The sequence below is a fragment of the Diospyros lotus genome, chromosome 14 (genome assembly GCF_014633365.1).
Source record: "Diospyros lotus cultivar Yz01 chromosome 14, ASM1463336v1, whole genome shotgun sequence".
Taxonomy (NCBI): domain Eukaryota; kingdom Viridiplantae; phylum Streptophyta; class Magnoliopsida; order Ericales; family Ebenaceae; genus Diospyros; species Diospyros lotus.
This window is the reverse complement of record NC_068351.1, coordinates 8,771,616-8,790,646: the sequence shown is the minus strand read 5'-3', so window position 1 is coordinate 8,790,646 and position 19,031 is coordinate 8,771,616. Positions and strand designations below refer to the sequence as shown.

The 19,031-nt window shown below is 34.8% G+C and overlaps 2 protein-coding genes across 4 annotated transcripts; both read right to left on the bottom strand.

Annotated features, from left to right (window-relative positions):
* Positions 1-2,065: 2,065 nt before the first annotated feature.
* LOC127789799 (uncharacterized) lies at positions 2,066-6,262 on the bottom strand. Of its 2 annotated transcripts, none has more exons than XM_052318798.1 (6): positions 5,533-6,262; positions 5,266-5,454; positions 5,011-5,139; positions 4,169-4,192; positions 2,947-3,488; positions 2,066-2,749 (listed from the first exon to the last, which is right to left on the bottom strand). In XM_052318798.1, exons 1-6 carry the CDS (start codon positions 6,044-6,046, stop codon positions 2,126-2,128), a joined length of 2,022 nt encoding a protein of 673 aa, XP_052174758.1. In that variant the 5' UTR covers positions 6,047-6,262; the 3' UTR covers positions 2,066-2,125. The 2 variants fall into 2 exon arrangements, with proteins under 2 accessions (XP_052174758.1, XP_052174759.1); XM_052318799.1 differs by having other exon boundaries at positions 5,011-5,136.
* A 699-nt stretch (positions 6,263-6,961) lies between these two features.
* Positions 6,962-11,301, bottom strand: LOC127789698 (protein ACCELERATED CELL DEATH 6-like). 2 transcript variants are annotated; one of them, XM_052318650.1, is made up of 6 exons: positions 10,520-11,301; positions 10,181-10,369; positions 9,873-9,992; positions 8,604-8,627; positions 7,752-8,302; positions 6,962-7,616 (listed from the first exon to the last, which is right to left on the bottom strand). In XM_052318650.1, the coding sequence occupies exons 1-6, from the start codon at positions 11,043-11,045 to the stop codon at positions 6,996-6,998; spliced, it is 2,031 nt and encodes a 676-aa protein (XP_052174610.1). In that variant the 5' UTR covers positions 11,046-11,301; the 3' UTR covers positions 6,962-6,995. The 2 variants fall into 2 exon arrangements, with proteins under 2 accessions (XP_052174610.1, XP_052174611.1); XM_052318651.1 differs by having other exon boundaries at positions 10,181-10,327.
* Positions 11,302-19,031: the final 7,730 nt, after the last annotated feature.

Below are 19,031 nucleotides of genomic sequence, written 5' to 3'. Positions count from 1 at the left end.
AGGCGACTGAAAGTGACTGGAGGGCTCTCTAGCGGCGAGGAGACGTATTGGAGAAGACAGGGACACGGGCGGCATTTTGTCAAAAGTTAGAACTTTGCTAGGTGACATTACTACCCCAATACTTTACGTTATTTCACTTAGACCTAATATTTTATGTGACTTATGCATACACCCTCTCTTTTTGTTCAAATTGCATGAACACCCTGAAAATTGTTTGTTATTACAGTTGTACCCATTATTTTTGCATAAATTGCACTGGTGACATAAGGTTATACCGTGGTGTGCATGCATATATGATTATATTATATTGCTGGCTAAAGACATATCCAGCCTTTTCACCTTTGCTCGTTTAACCAATTTGTCCCCTCAACTTGAGGAGAGACCTCTTAGTTCCCTCACCTTTCAGTTACAGTCTATAAACATCTCAATTTTGAAATTTAAAGACCCATCAGCCCCCTTAGCACTACGCGTGAACTCACGCTAGATTGAGGAGAGTGAGCAATAAATGGGTCTCACTCTTTTTTTCTCTCTTCCCCTATTGCCATGGTCTCCTCTTTTTTCCCTTTTTTTCACCAAGACCCACCGCCGTTGCAGCCATTGTCGTCTCCGTTGCGGTCGCCTCTTTCTCTACTCTCCACTCCTTCACACTTCCAATCGTTCGCCTCTGGTCACCTTCCTTATTTGCTGTTGATGTTTCTGCTTCTTCAATTGCGGCTGCTTGACTTCTTTTTTGATTTTGCTTCCTCCATAGTTCTTCTCCCATTCAATTTCCCTGATTCAATCTCATCTCTTCCACCAAGATCCACCACAACCTCCAATTGTTGCTGCTGCTGCGTCCTCCGTTTGTATACATATAAATATATATATATATACACATACAGATATATACATAATATATATGCATCAGTTTCCTATATATACATTATGTATACATACTGCTTCATATATATATATACATATAGATATATATTATGTTCCAAATCCATCCTTGCGTTGGACATCAGCTTTGTCCGCCGCCTCTATCGTCCGCGTCACTATCCTCCAGTTCCTCCGCTGCTTCCATCGTCGGCAGCATCCGCCCCTGAGCAGCACTGTATATATATATAATAATACTGTTTACTATGTTTGTATTAATATAAATTTTTAATAAATAATTGTATATACTTTATTAACAAATAAAATTTTATTAGACATCAATATATTTGTATTGTATTAATAATAAAATAATAATTTATAATTTGTTAATATATATCATATTAATATAAAAACTTAATACTAAATAAATGCGCGTGCCACACACGTGTAGTTCTACATGTGATTTTAAATTTTGAAGTGTTTAATAACCTCAAATTGAAAGTTGAAGGGCTCGCAGGTTTTCTCTCAAGTTTAGGGAGCAAAATGGTTAAAGCACAAAAGTTGGAGAGGTTGAGTGTGTCTTTAGCCTATCATTGTTCTATCTATCATGCACAGAAAGTTTTGAGAGTGGTTTTGACATTTTTGAAATGTTTTTTTTTTTAATTGCCAAAAAATATTAAAAAAATATTTTTGAGTCGCTTATATAATTTTAAAAATATTTTAACATCGTTTTATAATATTAAAAAAATTAAAATATATTTCTGTTCACAAATATGTTAGAGATGAAAAACATTATGTCTTCAACTCAAAATTTTTAATTTTTTTTAGAATTTATTTGAACACATCATAGAATTTATGTTTATTTTAAATTAAATAATTATTTTTATAATTTTTTATATTAAAAATTATATTTACAAAAAATTCTTATATTTCTTTTATTTACGTATTTTCCCACGTTTCCATTTTTTATTTTTGAAAAATATTGTTTTCCTATTTTCATTTCGTATAGTATTTATTTTGTATTTTTATTTCTGTGTAACCTAAATTTTCATAACTTGGCAAATAATAAAGGGATAGATGAAACATGGAGAAAACTTAACTAAAAAAAAAGTAAACATAAATATATTTTTTGAAGAAAGTATTGATCCAAATGATAGAACTCAAAACCTCAACGCCAAAAAAAGAAAAAAAAAAAAAAAAAGCCTCAACAATGATGCAGTTTACATCTAAAAGAGAAACGAGAGAAAGCTTTGAAGGAGTTCGAATGGATCTACATTTCTTGACCGGTAAATGAAACGGCACAACGGAGACAAAAATACATGTAGTCGAGGGTGAGGTACACTACATCTACAGAAAGAATGATTATGTAGCCTATGAGTGGCCACATTAGATAGTATGGGCTGACATTTATTTCGAGGAGGAGATAGGTCTGAACGCAAGCTGTGACTGTAAAGATGGCTGAGACAAACAGGGCAGCCAAAGAACCAACGTATCTCAATGGCAAGGTCATGTAGAAGTCGTCGTTGGTAAACCTCGATAGCTGAATCAAAAGCATGGTTGCCAAAGCAATTCCAGAGCAAAATAAAGATACCCCAGCGTACCACAGGAACGACAAAAGTTGATCTTCTTTCCTGGTACTAAAAAACTTTGGACGACCGAAACTTTTACCGTCTTTAGTGTCGTCATTATAGCCTCCGGGGATGGTAAATAATGTTGCGTAGTTGACCGTGCCAATGAGAGTAGAAACCAACATTAACCCAGTGTTCATATCTTTGAGTGCCTTCTCGGCTTTTTCTCTTAAGATGACATGATTTTCTTGAAACAGTTCACCTGGAGTCTTCCCCTCTAAGTTACGGTGATATTGGAAATGACAGGAAGAATCATACCATACCCTCTGCGAACCAAGAAGAGAAATATATTTAGACACACACACACACACATATATATATATAAGGAACTCAATGCGTAATTTATTCTTTATTTTGTAAAGAGTAGTTGGGATATTTATGTATATGCATGTGTTGATTGAATCACATGACATCACTCTATATATAAACAAATTAAGATTTACTAGGTATGCAGCGTACGTACCTTAAACCAACATACATCCCAGGCCATCTGGTTCATATGTCCTAGAAGAATTCTAGGGCTATTTCCTTGCTTTGTTGCAAGATGCAGAATGGTGTTTCCCTGGTCATCAGTGGCCGTCAGCATCACGTCCTTGCGAACTTTTGTCTTCAAGTAGTCATATAGCAGCTTATCTTTCTGCTCCACTGCTATATGCAGTACGTTCTTTCCATTCTTGTCAACAGTATATGCTGCATCCGGGAATCTTTCTAGTATTTCCTCAACTAACTCTTCAATGCTGTTCTCTACGGCTTGAATGAGCGGGTTTCTCATTTTATTATTTTTGGGTGAAGCAGTAACTGCAGAAAAATGCATAGTACGCAGTCGTATAGGGTGTAGAAGAGCCGAGTCATTGGTTTTGCCTTGATTTTTCCTTAGGTCCATTGAGATTTCTCCATAAGTGTAGTGGCTCCAATCATTTTCTTTTGCAATTAACCTTTTGGCTAGCAATACAGCTAATGCGTGCTTTTGCTTTACATCAACAACTCCTCTAATCAAAATGGAAACTGCACAACAAGAAAACGTCCAAGGATATGTTACATATATAATATTGTGGAAAGTAAAAATATATGAAAATAATGTATTAGGCATAGAAAATGATAGGAAAATTTGTAGTAAAGCCAGCTGTCAATAAAGTACTTTCCTAAACTATTCCTTGAGTATCTTCCTTAATAAATAAAAATTAATTGTATTAACAAACTAAAATTCATGATATATAGAAAATATTAATTTTTCAAATAATTTTTTTACACTACACCCACGACTTATTTTGTTTAAAATTTTCTTGAAAAAAATTAAAAAGTAGATTATAATATCAAATCATACCTTATAAATTTTTATTTAAAATTATCTATTTTATGTAACAGGAATCACCTCTTCAATAAACATATATAAGTAATTCTATTTATGCTGGTGTATATATAAGAGATACTAAAAGATTAGACAAGCATACGGCTTTTAATGAGCTTCTTATTTAGTATTATATACTTCTTTAATTTTAGGTTCTTTTTAATTAATATTTACTAAAAGATTCTCTGATTTAAAGCATCCAATCAAAATGCTATCTAAATGTACTGCGAGCAATTCTTTCAAAAATCTTAAAAGGTCTACTAAAAGTATAGTACGGAAATTCATTTCCCTGGTAAGTAGTCTTGTAAGTGAGCAATTTTAAGTTAGAACAACCAACCTGCTCTAAGAATCCATCGGTACCCTGCAAGAATGATACGCTTAGATTAGAATCAAATAATTAACAAGAGTGTAAAAGAAAATAAAGATGAGACACCACAAGCAAATAGCAAAGCCAAGCTCACTAGAAGCGAAGATACATACTTGTAAACCATATATACCACCTATAAATATATATTTATAGATAGGTGTGGCTGCAGGTGCTACCAGCTGTGGATGCAGATGAAACATCTGGGAGACCAAAATTTAGTGATAAGGTAATTATGTTTTAGATAGTTTTTTAATATATTTAAGTGTATAAGTCTTTTAAATTTATAGAATTTTTACATTAGTTGGGAAGGGAAGAGGCAAAATTTTAGTATTAAGATAATTATGCTTTATATATATAGTTTCTTAATATTATTATATCATGAATGTTGGTCTATGCTTTATAGTAAGAGATATAATAAAGCATAATTATCTTATATATACATGATAAAAATATTATTATATCTCTTACTATCAAACGAATTCCAAGATTATAGATGTGTATTTGTTATTGTGTTAATATATAGCAAAATTTTTGAATATAAATTGCTTGAAATCATTGTATGATTTTCTAAGACATAACTTATTTAAAATTTTAGAAATTATAAGACTCAGTTGCAACTCTAAAACAAAATAGATAGCCTAACTTGACACTTCTCCCAAAAAAATAATTACATTATCAAAGAATAAATTTAAATGGAATCTTAAAAATAATTTAATTCTAATTCGGTTAGGAAAAAAAAATCTACTATCTCTAATTTACTAAGACATCAGAATACTAAATTAAGTTGAATAAGTAATTAAAGAGAAAAATACCTGATATTAGTTTCCATTTTAGATCCGTTAGCCAAGAAGCTATTTGTTGCAGGATAAATCGATTTCGGGGTTGACTTTCCGCATCTGCTATCGGTATTGTTCTCTTATCTATTGGTGGAATAAACACTGCTTAACATGGCACGAAACGAACACAGATACTTTAGATCCGATTGCAGGGAGAGGACATCTAGCTACTGTATACAATTAATTTTTTGCGCGAACAATCGTCTGTCGACTGTGTAGATTAATACTCACGGAGATAGGATATACAGCGAATCAGTTGTCCTGGAATGAATGATCTACCGCCCAGATTTATGAACGAATATGCTGACCCGCTTTTGAAGGAAACCGGCTTGCTGGCTAACAGATTCAATGCAGTTTCTCCTTTCTCATTATGTGCTTCAACAAGATTTGGAAATGATTTCACTATGTCCAAAGCTAGACCTGCAATTAACAAGCCCAAATCGTTTTCCATTTTGTCGCTCTATGATTGACGGATTAGAATTCAAGGTAGGAACTTACTATAGTATTCTCCCAGTACGGCGGCGTGGAGTAGAGTGCAACCGTCATTTCTCCTTGTAGTAATGGTTTCCTTGACTTCTGGTTTCTGCATCACAAAATCAAACACATCTTTGTTCCCGGCGGCAACCGCAACGTACAGCGGCGTCTCGCCCAAATTATTGCGCACCAAAGCCAACTCGGGGTCCCTCTCCATTATGATTTTGACGACATTAAGGCGCCCAAAGCTCGCGGCTTGGTGCAAGGGCGTGTCGCCTCTGAAGTTTCCTTTCTTCAGCATTTGGATCGTCGGCAGGCCGTCTTTTTTGAGCTCTCTGAAGGCAACTGCATCGCCGTCGATGGCCAGAAAATGGAGAACTGTGTTGCCTTCGACGTCGACGTGCGCCAGATCGTCGCCTGTCTGCCTCAAGTACTCGCGGACGACTGGGAGTAAACGGTTCTTCCGATCTAACACAGTCCTGAAGGCGTCCTGATGGCTAACAATGGTGGCGCCGGAGCTGGTTGCTGGGGCCGCCATGTTTAGAACTGAACGTTTGGACTCAGAGAGAAGTTGCTGTTTTATGTGTAGCTTCTGAATTAATTAAGGTAATCTCTCTTAGCGGGAAAAGAACCTAGGAATGTATCTTTAATTGGTCTTTGCTTAACGAAGGACGAAACCCTGAAGAGGCAAGCACAAGAACAAAGCCCCTGCCAGTGTTCCAAGAAAGGAATAACTAAGCAGTGAAAGCGCTAGCGAATGAAGTTGCTTTTTAATTAATTACAACGTTTTACGTTTTCAATGGCAATAATATTGCTGAAATGTTTGGCCAGATCCAAACCGTGGGCCCTCGTGGAATTTTCAAAATAAATAGGGCCCCGACTTTTGTGGAGAATTCGAAATTTCGATTACTTGGTGGTGCAATTTTCAGAAATGTTTGTTAGGTATTCAAATGCGATATATTGTTTGTTAGTTGATTAACTTTTATATCACTTGTTAAATAATTAGAATTAAGATTAACTTTTATAATGTACTCACATAAAATTATAATAAGAGATTCACAAATTTAACAAGGTTTGACAAATTATCTATATTCATCTTCTCTAATATGCTCAAAACAGAGTTGCACCCAGTGAAACTCTTAACAACCAAACTAGGATGGATCAAAAGCTCTACAAAGTTAAATCTCGATTGTTTAAATAAAAAGTTGGGTTAAACTTAACATCAAACCAACTGCACAATTGGGTTGACAGACCAAAATTTGGTTAAATCCCAATACCAAATGATGTAATAGACTAGACCTATTCAAACCAAAACCACATGTAGGTACGTTTACATGTGGTAACCTTACTCAAATCAAATTTGGATATCACCACTGCGTTTTTGAAGAAATTAATTATTGCCCTCAAAGATATATATAGTTCAAACAGTTAAGCAGTGAAAGTAATTCAAAGCTAAAGAAAACCAAAAAGATTTGGAGGAGTAGGTGTTACATTTCCTGGCCGGTAAATGAAAAGGCACAACGAATAGCAAAATACATGTAATCAAAGGTCAAGTAGACCACGTCTATAGAAATAAGGATTAGGAAGCCTACGAGTGGCCACATTAGATAGTATGGATTTACATTTATTTCAATAATAAGGTAGGTCTCAACACAAGCTGCAACTGTGAAGATGGCAGAGATAAATAGAGCAGCCAAAGCACCAACGTATTTAAGCGGCAAGGTCATGAAGAAGTCGTCGTCAGTAAACCTGGACAGCTGAATCACAAGCATGCTTGCCAATGCAATTACGGAGGAAAATAGAGCTACCCCAGTGTACCATAGAAATACCAAAAGTTGATCTTCTTTTTTGGTGCTAAAAAATTTTGGACGACCAAAGCTTTTACTTTCATTATCGTCAACATAACCCCCAGGGATGCTAAACAATGTCGCATAGTTGACAGTGCCGATGAGAGTAGAAACCAACATTAGCCCATTGTTCATATCTTTGAGTGCCTTCTCGGCATTTTCCCGCAGGGTGACATGCTTTTCTTGAAATATTTCCCTTGCGGTCTTCCCATCTAAGTTACGATGGTATTGAAAATGACAGCAAGAATCATACCATATCCGCTGCCAAAGAAGAGCAATAATAATAAGCAACTCTCTGTGCTTAATTGGTTCTCTGTGTGATTGAATCGCATCATTCGATAAACTAACAGTCACATAAGTTGGAGAAAGGAATTTCATATATATGCACGTACGTACCTTAAACCAACATACATCCCATGCCATCTGGTTCAAATGTCCGAGAAGAATCCTAGGACTAGTTCCTTCATTTGTTGCAAGATGCAGAATGGTGTTTCCTCGGTTGTCAATGGCTCTCAGCATCATATCCTTGCGAACTTTTGTCTTCAAGTAGTCGTATAACAGTTTATCTTTCTGCTCCACTGCTATATGCAGTATATTCTTTCCATTCCTGTCAACAGTGTAGGCTGCATCTGGGAATCTTTCTAGTATTGCTTCAACCAGCTCTTCAATGCTGTTCTCCACAGCTTGAATTAGCGGATTTCTCATTCTATTATTTCTAGGTGAGCTAGCAGTAGTAACTGCAGCAAAATGCAAATTAGGGCGGCGTTCAATAGGGTGCAGAGGAACTGAGTGATCGGTTTGTGCTTGATTTTTCCAGGGTTCGGTTGAACTTTCACCATACGTGTAATGGCTCCAATCAGTTTCTTTTGCAATTAGCCTTTTGGCTAGCAATATTGCCAATGTGTGCTTTTGTTTTATGTCATCCACTCCTCTGATTAAAATGGAAACTGCACAACAAGAAAACATCCATCCAAAGAGTAACATTAAATTATAGACTTGAGGTTTTTAAGTCTATAATTTTTGCAGAGACGTTTATTTGGTTTCTTGAATATTGGGATGGGATGGCACTCTTACTTAAAGCATGTAAATGTGTTAATATCAATAGCACTTCTTTTATTTTTAGAAAAAATATTAAACAAAAAGACAATGCTACGAAGTTCCATTTGCTTGGCAAATTAAGGATTTTTTTTTTTTTAGAGAGCAATTTTAAATATAAAATAGAAAACAAAAATAGTTAGAAGAACCAACCTCTTCTAAGAATCCATCTGTACCCTGCAAGATCGATAACACCTCAGTACCAAATAATTAACAAGAGTAAACAAAATAAAGCTCATTGCTTCATAAGCAAACCCATGGCAAAGGCCAAACTCTCTTCGAACAAAGATATACTTGCAAAATTTGTAGTACTTGTGCTCGCGCGCGCATTAGTTAATTGATTAAATTTAACCAAAAAAATTAAAAAATTAAAATCGATTCGCACCATACTTCATACCCTTTTTGTTCCACAGATCTATTCCACAACAAGATCGCAAAGCCGGAGATCGGAAATGGATCGTGATAATATCTCGCCGGAGAAAATGGCGCAAATCCATATCCGGTATTATTACGGTCCATTTCGGATATCAGACTTTGCGACCTGGTCTCGCCCTACACTTTCTTTTCAGATCTAGACTATTCCGTCTTACCGGATTGCTGTTGCTGTTCTCTACCCAACAATTTGTTGAGGAAAACGTGTCGAAGTTGGTGAAACAAAGAGTAGGAGAAGCAGAAATAGCAGCAGCGCCGGCGCCGCCCAAAGAGGACCTGGGAGGCGTCGGATGGGGCGGCTAACTAAATTATTTGTAATGCAGAGGTGAGGAAAAAAATACTGAGGGACTCCTAATGACGAGATGAAGTTTGATTGAATTTCATCATCGATCATCAAAGTAAGCGCCGTTGACGGGAGAAGTTCAGGCTTCATGAAACTTGATCGGGATTCATCCAGAGACAACAACGACGAAGTAACAAGATTAAATTGGGTGAGGACATTTTCATTATTTGGGTCTTTGGTTATCTTTTTTATAACCTAATTATTTGTACAAATAATATATATATTTTTTATCATAAGAAATTTATATTCAGATGACTTCCAGGACAATATACCATAATAATACTTATATTGTCAAAGACTAAAAATGGAAACTAAAATGGAATAAAAAGGTTATTCCATTCTGTGGTTACGTTTGATATTCAATAATTTTGATGGAGTAGGGTGAAAAGAATCGACCAAATAACCAAAATGCCCCCATAAATACATATATATATATATATGCATGCATATTTTGATTTTGATTTTGATTTTCTATTCTAAATTAAATTCCAAAACTAATTAAGATTAACTAAATAAAATAAAAACAAAGGTGGAGACAGGCAACGGAGGCATATCTCAACCCAGCATTACGGCTGCAAGCCCGCAAGTAAATACTTATGTATAGCAAGAAAGCTAAATTAAGTCGAATAAGTAAAGCAGAAAATAACCTGATATTAGTTTCCATTTTAGTTCCGTCATTGGTTGTGGGAGAAATGAACAATTTTTACGAGGTGGATTCTCCTCGTCTCCTGTGGGAATTGCTCTCTGATCCATTGGTGGAATAATGCCTGTTTCATTAATTAATATGGTGCAAAAACAAAAATAATTAATTGATTAGATAAGATTAGTATCCTACTACTATATATATATATATATATATAGGAGAAGAAATGAAATTGAAAAGCAATTATATATACGAGGAGAGGAGCAGACAATTAGCAGGAGGAGTACTGATGAGGGCAGAATGGATACTCACAAAGATAGATCAAACAGCGAATGAGCTGTACGGGAATAAAAGATCTACTGCCAAGATTTATGAACGAATACGCGGACCCACTTTTGAAGGAAAGCGGCTTGCTGGCTAGCACACTCATTGCAGTTATTCCTTTCTCATCGTGTGCTCCTACAAGACGAGGAAATGATTTCACTATCTCCAAAGCCAGATCTGCAATCCACAACCCCACCTCAACGATCTTTGTTCATATTATTATTAAGATGGGTCTTAAATTCATTTTCATTCTTAATTAATGTTTGATCACACAACTTTATCAAAACAAATAATATTGATTAACCAGTTAAATTTTTATTATCTTACCATAATATTCTGCGACCACGGCAGCGTGGAGAAGAGAGCTGCCGTCGTTTCTCCTCGTCACATCGTTTTCCTTGCCTACTAGTTTCTGCTTCACAAAATCATACACATCTTTCTTACCGGCTGCAACGGCAACGTAAAGCGGCGTCTCGCCCAAGTTGTTGCGTGCCAAAGCCAAGCCTTCTTCCTTCTCCAACATGATTTTGACGACACTGAGGTGCCCAAACCTGGCGGCTTCGTGCAGCGCCGTGTTGCCCCTGAAGTTTCCTATCCTCTGCATTTCGCTCGTTATCAGGCCCTTTTCGGAGAGTTCTTTGAAGGCGGATTCATCGCCGTCGATGGCCAGAAAATGGAGAACTGTGTTGCCGTCGACGTCTATGTGCCCCAGATGGTCCCCTTGCGGGCGTCCCAAGTACTCGACAAGGACTTGAGGTAAATGACCTTTCCTTCGATTTAACAATGCTCTGAAAGCGTCGTGGTGGCTAACCGAGGGTGCACCGGCGGTGGAGCTGGTTCCTGAGGCTGCCATTTGGGCCGTCTATACAGATGGATTCGGAGAACTGTCTTTAATTAGTGGTCTTTGCTTGACGGGGGGGCGAAACCGGTTTAATGGAGTTAAGGAGGAGAATAAAGCCGGTGCCAATGTTCCAACTTCCAAGTAAGAATAAGTGAAGGGGTGAAAAGTGCCAGTGAAGAGAGCCATATTGAAATGAGTAATTGTATCCGGCATGACTGATGATCATCATCAGTCTATGTGGCATGGATCCCCTTAGTGAAAATTTAGTACTAAACACTACCTAAGAAGTTATTTTTGCAGATGTCATTGAGTGCTTCACATTTATTAGAACGACATTTATTTTTTATTTATTCATGGATCTTGTTTTGGAGTGCAAACTAGCATGTGTCTTTTGTCACTTGACTTGTATGTTTTAATACAAGGTTAATGACAATTTATATATATATATATATCAAATTTTCTATAAAAACAAAATTGCCTCCATGGCCGAAAATTCATATATATTAATTTTTTTTCTCTATAAAGTGTAGAGAACGGAGAGAGAAAATGGGTTTGAAGTAATGGAAATAAGCGTGATGGAAGTTTGAGGAAAAGTTGGAGGCAATCGGTGATTTTCGGTGGGTGCAATCAGTTGCGGTGGAAGGTAGCGGGTAGGAAGTTGTTAGTTTTATGTAATGGCAAATATATCTCAAGAGGGGGTGAATTGAGATTTGAATAATTTTTCAATAATTTAAAAATTTTGGCTTACAGGACACTATATTTCGAAACTTGAGGGAGTATGTTTCAAAACTAACTTTTCTGTTAAGAATGTTTTGAAATGTAGATGAGTATGTTTTGAAATCTAACTTATTGACAGGTATATTTTGAAACCTTACTCTCTGATTGCAAATTTTGGAAACTTCTTTAGTTTTTCAAAAACGATTCTTTTGAAAACATGAACAAGGATAACAATAAGTAAGAATGAAAAATTAAGTACACACGAGATTTATAGTGGTTCGACACCTACCTACTCCACTACCTTCAAGTTTACCCACTTGAAGGATTTGGTAACACAATCACTTTTACTAGCGATCAAAGACACCAAGGGTTTTACTAGCGATAATGGTTTCAGTTTGCTTCTCCTCTTCACACCACAATGCACATCAAGGAATAATTGAAGTGATCTTCTTTGAGAATTTGTTGAAAGAACTTTGATTGCTTGTGTTTGGGTATGTGACAATATCTTTTGTAGATGTGTAAACTTGTGTATGCTTGTGAGAGATGGCTTCTTGTCTTCAAAAACTGATATATATCAAAGAGATAGCTTTTTGGATAATTATAACCGTTAGAGACAAGATAATAAAGTAGGTTTCGAAACACAAATTTCATGTTTCGAAACAACATATTTTTACACAAAGGTTTCGAAACATACATACCATGTTTCGAAACATACAGCCTTTACAGCTGGATATGCACCGAGAGACAGAATGAGTAGAGATCATCTTTAACAAAAATACAATGATTTGGTTTTATTCTCCACTTATAACTTATCTGAAATTACAACATCAGGGTATGAGGATTATTTCAAAAATAAGTTTTTAAAATGGCTTTTGAAATAAGGTGCAAAAGCATGACAAATTTTCAGATATTCTTCTGACAAAGTCAGATGCTTCGAAATATGATGAGAAGGTTTCAAAACATACTTCAGAAACATGTTTCAAAACATGTTAAACAAAGATTTTAAATACACTGTTGTCAGAGATGACAAAGGTTTCGAAACATATGCTTAGTTTCAAACAAGTTTCGAAATATAGCATATAAATTTAGCAAAACTTGAAACTTTATCAATATATATTTCGAAACATGTATAGAAACATAACAGATTGAGGTTTCGAAACATGGAAACTTAGTTTCGAAACATGATGCATAAAAATTGAATTTATTCAAACATATCAAAGAGCATTTCGTAAATGTATAGAAACATAACAGAACTATGTTTCGAAACATTGAAACATGGTTTCGAAATATGATACATGAATTTTGGATTTTTCAAACATTTGAGTTTTCGCGCCAAAACACTAATCATGCATGTTTTGAAATATGAAAAACTTATTTCGAAATATGAGATTTTCATAAAGATTTTTCATTCTAAGGTTGGTTTTTCATCAAACATATTTTCTCATGTATCAAAAAATATGATACAACAATTCTCCCCCTATTTTTTGATAATGATGAAAACCTTTTGAGAAAATCGATATGCACTTAGTACACATAACTCCCCTGTAACCTTATATCGAGATAGAGGCATAAACCTTTGAAGTGGCACATCTTCTTTTGTATTTGTTTGAAACTACATATCACAGAGGTTAATTTTCTTGACACCAAGAGTTAATGTTTCAAAAATGAATAGGATTGCTCAATACCAATTGTTAACTTGGACATAGGAAAACATTTTTGATATCAATTTTTACTCGGCATACATTGCATGCATCATACATTTTTCTCCCCATTTTTATCATAAACAAAAAATATGATAATCAAGTTAAAAACATCTATGAGAGCAAGCAAGATAGCAAATGAAGCAAATTGAAATTCAATATCAAAACATCCAATAGGTAATACGTGCCAAAATATCCAAAATAGAAATACATCAATGTAAAACATCTAAAATCTAGGGGGTCAGGGAATGAGGAGAACTATCCCTCGGATGGCTAACTACCAGCTCTTCTAAGTTTTCTATTTGGTCTCTAAGACTATCAAGGTATTCCTTCGTTTGGCGATGATTTTCGTTGACCTTGTCATTTAGAGATTGCAATTGAGTCCCAAAAGAAACTTGTATAGCCAAAACATCATCAAACTTCCGAGTCATAGAGGCAAAGCCCTCAGCCATAGTGGACTGAAGCGATGCTAACATATCAGATGTGACTCGAGTCGATGGCCCAACATCGAAGGTGGTAGCATCTTTGTCTTCTTTTTCCTCATCATCTTCCTCATTTTCTTCCTCGGCTTCTTCCTTGTTTTGCGCATCCATCTCAAAATTGAATCTTTGGTGACCATGGATCATTTTGGTGTATCTTTGATTCACATCATCATATCGATATCCCATTTTGGTAAGAGATGTATGGTTAAAAAGAGTGAGTTTTGATACAAGAAGAATGGATGAAGATTGGATATTAGGAAATTTGGATTTTATAAATGCTGAAAGTAAGCAACCGTAAGGAAGTGATTGCTTGTGATGAGCACATGCATTTACCATTTTGTTGCATATAATGGAAGGAAGATTGATTGGCTTATCATCGATAAACTTTTCCATAAACCATAAGTCTTCGGGATAGAGTTGAGCATAGTTTCCCTTCCTAGGGTGCAAAACTTGGCAAATGATAAGATGCAAGATACGGAAGTCAACAAATAAGGCGTTAATGTTTTTGAAAGGCTTTGTAAGATTAGGGTTTCCAAAAATTTTCTTGTAAGCATCTAAGGATTTGAAAGTATAGGGAACATAGACATCGCCTGTGTTGGGAATGTCCAAAAAAGTAGCGAGGTTTTTAGGGTTGAATTCAATTTCGGTATTTTGGAGAAAGGTTTTAAAATGATCGATATAATCATGGTTATCAAATGAAGTTTGAGCATTAGAGTAGAAAATACGAACATAATCTTGAAGAACCAGAACTCGAAGTTCAAGAAGTTGCAACCAATTTCTATTACGAAGAGTAGTAAGATACGAGAAATTAGTTTTTCCTAAGACATCAAGATCAAATAGGCAACTAGAGTCTACCTCTCATTTTTCAAATAAGGATTTGAAGATCTGGAAGGATTGAACGGTAGGAAAGTCATTGTGGTACTCTTAAGGAGGCGGAGACGGTGAAAGTTGGGTGTGTTAACGCTTGCCGGCAGATCTCTTCAACCTTACCATGATTGATTTGAGAGAATGGAGAAAGAGATTGAGAGAGATTTTGAGTGGGTGAGAGAAGGAGAGAGGTTTCGAAGGCTAGGGTTTCGAAATAAGGAGGAAGTTTGAAAAGAAATGGGGTTTTGAAATGGTTCGGGTATTTATAATCCCGACATTAGGTTTCGAAACATGATGTATATGTTTTGAAACATACCTATCTAGAAATGAGGTTTTGAAACATAGATCAAGTATGTTTCGAAATAACACTTTCTAGAAAACAGGTTTCGAAATATGGAAAAACATGTTTCGAAATAAAAATCTCTGGAAATTGTGTTTCGAAATGAAATGATATGATGTTTCGAAACACGATGTTCTCGATATAGCACATGTTTCGAAACTTGAAAGAGATGTTTTGAAACTTCTTTAAGAAAAAACACTTAGAATCAAAATTTGATAGAAGCGAATCTAGAATTTAATTTCCAACAAATTAAGACATGATCTAAAGTGTTCAAACTTTTTGTTATCCAATGGTTTGGTAAAGATATCGGCGACTTGATTATTTGTATCTACGAATTCTAATGTGATATCTTCTTTTTGAACATGATCTCTTAATAAATGATGTTTGATTTCAATATGCTTGGTTCTTGCATGGAATACGGGATTTTTGGATAAGGCTAACTATTGTACTCGTGTTATCACACTTGATTGGTATTCTTTCTAAGTGAATGCCATAATCTTCTAATTGATGCTTAATTCAAAGAACTTGTGTGCAACATAAGCTAGCTGCTACATATTTAGCTTCGATTGAGGATAGGGCAGCGATATTTTGCTTCTTGTTACCCCAAGTTACTAATGATTTTCCTAGAAAGTGGCATATTCCACTTGTACTTTTTCTATCAATTTTACATCCACAATAGTCAGCATCAGTATAGGCCATAAGTTCAAACGTTTTTTATTTTGAATAGAATAGGCCTAAGTTTTCAAAACCTTTAATATATCTTAAGATTCTTTTAGTGGCTTTCAAGTGAGATTATTTTGGATCTGCTTGATATCTAGCACATATACCAACACTAAATACAATATCCGGTCTAGAGGCTGTTAAATATAGCAAAGAGCCAATGATCCCTCTATATAGCTTTTGATCCACTGATTTTCCTTTCTCATCTTTATCAATGACACTAGACGAACTCATAAGGGTTGATATAGGTTTACAGTCTTTCATTCCAAATTTTGCTAAGATTTCTTTTACATACTTAGTTTAGCTTAAATAAGTTCCTTGAGATGTTTTCCTAATTTGAAAACCTAGGAAGTATGTTAATTCTCCCATCATGCTCATTTCAAATTCATTTTGCATTATTGAGGCAAACTCTTTACACAACTTAAGATTTGATGATCCAAAAATAATGTCGTCTACATAAATCTGGACAAGCAATATATCATTTCTTTTCTTCTTAATAAAAAGTGTTGTGTCAACCTTACCTCATTGAAATCCATTTTCAATAAGAAACTTACTTAGCTTTTCATACCAAACTCTAGGAGTTTGTTTTAAACCATATAGGGCTTTAGTAAGCTTATATATATGATTTGGATATTTTGGATCTTCAAAGCCAGGTGGTTGTTTTACAAACACTTGCTCCGAAATGAAACCATTTAAGAATGCACTTTTAACATCCATTTGATATAAAGTGAAGCTTTTGTAGCATGAGAAAGATAATAGGATTCTTATAGCTTCCAATCTTGCTACCAGAGCATAGGTTTCATCATAATCAATGCCTTCCTCTTGACTATTAACATTGAGCAACTAATCTAGCTTTACTTCTAATGATGTTATCCCTTTCATCAAGCTTGTTTCTAAAAACCCATTTTGTTCCAATAATAGGATGATCTAATGGTTCAGGTACAAGACACCAAACTTCATTCCTTTCGAATTGGTTTAGCTCATCTTACATAGTTTCAACCCATTCATCGTCATTTAAAACTTCTTGAACATTTTTGAGTTCTATTTAAGAGATTAGAACTAGATCAGTGTTTAATCTAAGGGAAGATCTAGTTGATACTCCTTTACTAGGATCTCCTAAGATTTCGTTTTCTTTAACATAATTTCTTTCTCTTGGAAATGAAACTTCTTTTTGATTTTCTTGATCTTGAATATTGCTTTGATTTATTTCTTCATTGATTTGAATTTTATTCATCTTATTTGGAATGTCTTCTAGATCATCATCATTTTTTATTATTCTAGGATTGTCATCAAACACTACATTAATTGATTCTTCTACAACCAGCGTTCTTTTATTAAATATTCGATAGGCTTTGCTTTGAGATGAGTAACCTATAAATATGCCTTCATCACTCTTAGCATCGAATTTTCCTAAGTTATCTTTTCCATTGTTTAAAACAAAGCATTTGCACCCAAAGTGATAGAAATGAGAGATATTTGGTTTTTTGTGTTTATATAACTCATACGGAGTTCTTTTAATGATTAGTCTTATAGATACTCTATTTAGAACATAGCATGTTGTATTTACAGCTTCAATCCAAAAGTATTTTGGCAAGTTACTTTCTAGAAACATGGTTCTAGACATTTCTATAAGAGATCTATTCTTTCTTTCAATAACACCATTTTGTTGAGGAGTTCTAGCTAGAGACCGAGAAGTTATGATGAATTCCGTTTTCTTCACAAAAGGATTGAAATTCTTGATTTTCAAATTCTCCATCATGATCACTCCTTATTTGCTTTATTTTTAATTCTTGTTCATTTTGAAGCCTTTTGCACAATCTAGAGAATGCTTTAAAAGCATCACTTTTATTTCCTAAGAATAGCACCCATGAAAACCTTGAGAAATCATCTACTATAAGTAGGGTATAAGATTTTTCTCTTAAACTTTGAGTTCTCATAGGGCCAAACAAGTCTAGGTGAAGCAATTCTAAAGGTCTAGCTGTGCTAACTGAATTTATGGATTTGAATGAAGATCTAGTTTGTTTTCCTTTCATACACGTATCACATACATGATCCTTTTTAAAATTGATGTTAGGTAAGCCTCTAACTAGTTGTTTTCTAGCCAATTTGTCAATTAAGCTCATGCTTGCATGTCCTAGTTTCTTATGCCATAACCAAGACAGGTTTGAATTTGATGCTATAAGGCAATTTTTATGTTTAAGCACAACATCATCAAGCCAAATAACATATACATTTCCATGTTTATTTTCAAAAAAAATAAGTTCTTTTGATTTCAAATCATAGACTTTACATTTGCTTGATTTAAAAGTGACTCTATGTCCTTTATCATATAATTGGCTTATACTTAACAAGTTGTGTTTTAAACCTTCAACTAGGTATACATTTTAAACTTTTGTTCTACTTAAACCAACTGTACCATAGCCAAAGATTTTACCTTTAGAGTTGTCTCCATAGACAACATTACCTCATTCTTTGTAGGTGAAAGAGACAAATTGATCATTGTCTCTCGTCATGTGCTTGGTGCATCCACTATCAAGATACCACTTCTTCTTTCCTACTTTGGACACCAAGCTTACCTCATTTTCTTCTTGTTCCATAAGACAAAAGTTTGCAACTTCTTCTTGTTGATTTGAATCGGAAGAGAGGGAATCTTTTTCATTCAATGTAGCTAATGACTTACTCTTCTTGTTCTTTTTCACCTTTTTGTAAAGAAGGCAATCTACCTTGATATGTCCTAATTTCTTACACTCAAAATATTTTAATTCATAAGGAGTATCTTTAGAAAATTTCTTGTTTTCATATGGTTTTCTCTTAGGAAATTTTCCTTTCCTCATAAACTTGTTAAAACATTTTGTGAGTAGAGTAAGTTCTTCATCTTCATCACTTGTTTCAATTTCATCTTCTTCTTTGGCCTTGAATGCTAAGGATTTTATCTTGAGCTCATTTGATTCTTTTCTATTTAACTTAATCTCATGAGTCAATAGTGAGCCTAATAAATCATCCATTGTAAGTGTAGATGTGTCTTTAGCTTCTTCTATGGATGTGACTTTAGGTTCCCAACTAGATGGTAAGCTTCCTAAGATCTTATGAACCTTTTCTTCGATTGTTATTGTTTTTCCTAGAACTTGCAGGTTTGTTACAATGTCATTAAACCTTGTGAACATCTCCTAAA

Coding starts and splice junctions, on each gene's coding strand:
- LOC127789799 (XM_052318798.1), bottom strand. CDS start 6,046: ATGGCGGCCCCAGCAACCAGCTCCGGCGCCACCATTGTTAGCCATCAG. Junction 5,140..5,265: donor TCGCTGTATATCCTATCTCC/GTGAGTATTAAT, acceptor TGCCATGTTAAG/CAGTGTTTATTCCACCAATA. Junction 2,750..2,946: donor GGGATGTATGTTGGTTTAAG/GTACGTACGCTG, acceptor CTTGGTTCGCAG/AGGGTATGGTATGATTCTTC.
- LOC127789698 (XM_052318650.1), bottom strand. CDS start 11,045: ATGGCAGCCTCAGGAACCAGCTCCACCGCCGGTGCACCCTCGGTTAGC. Junction 8,628..9,872: donor AAAATGGAAACTAATATCAG/GTTATTTTCTGC, acceptor TCGATCTTGCAG/GGTACAGATGGATTCTTAGA. Junction 7,617..7,751: donor GGGATGTATGTTGGTTTAAG/GTACGTACGTGC, acceptor CTTCTTTGGCAG/CGGATATGGTATGATTCTTG.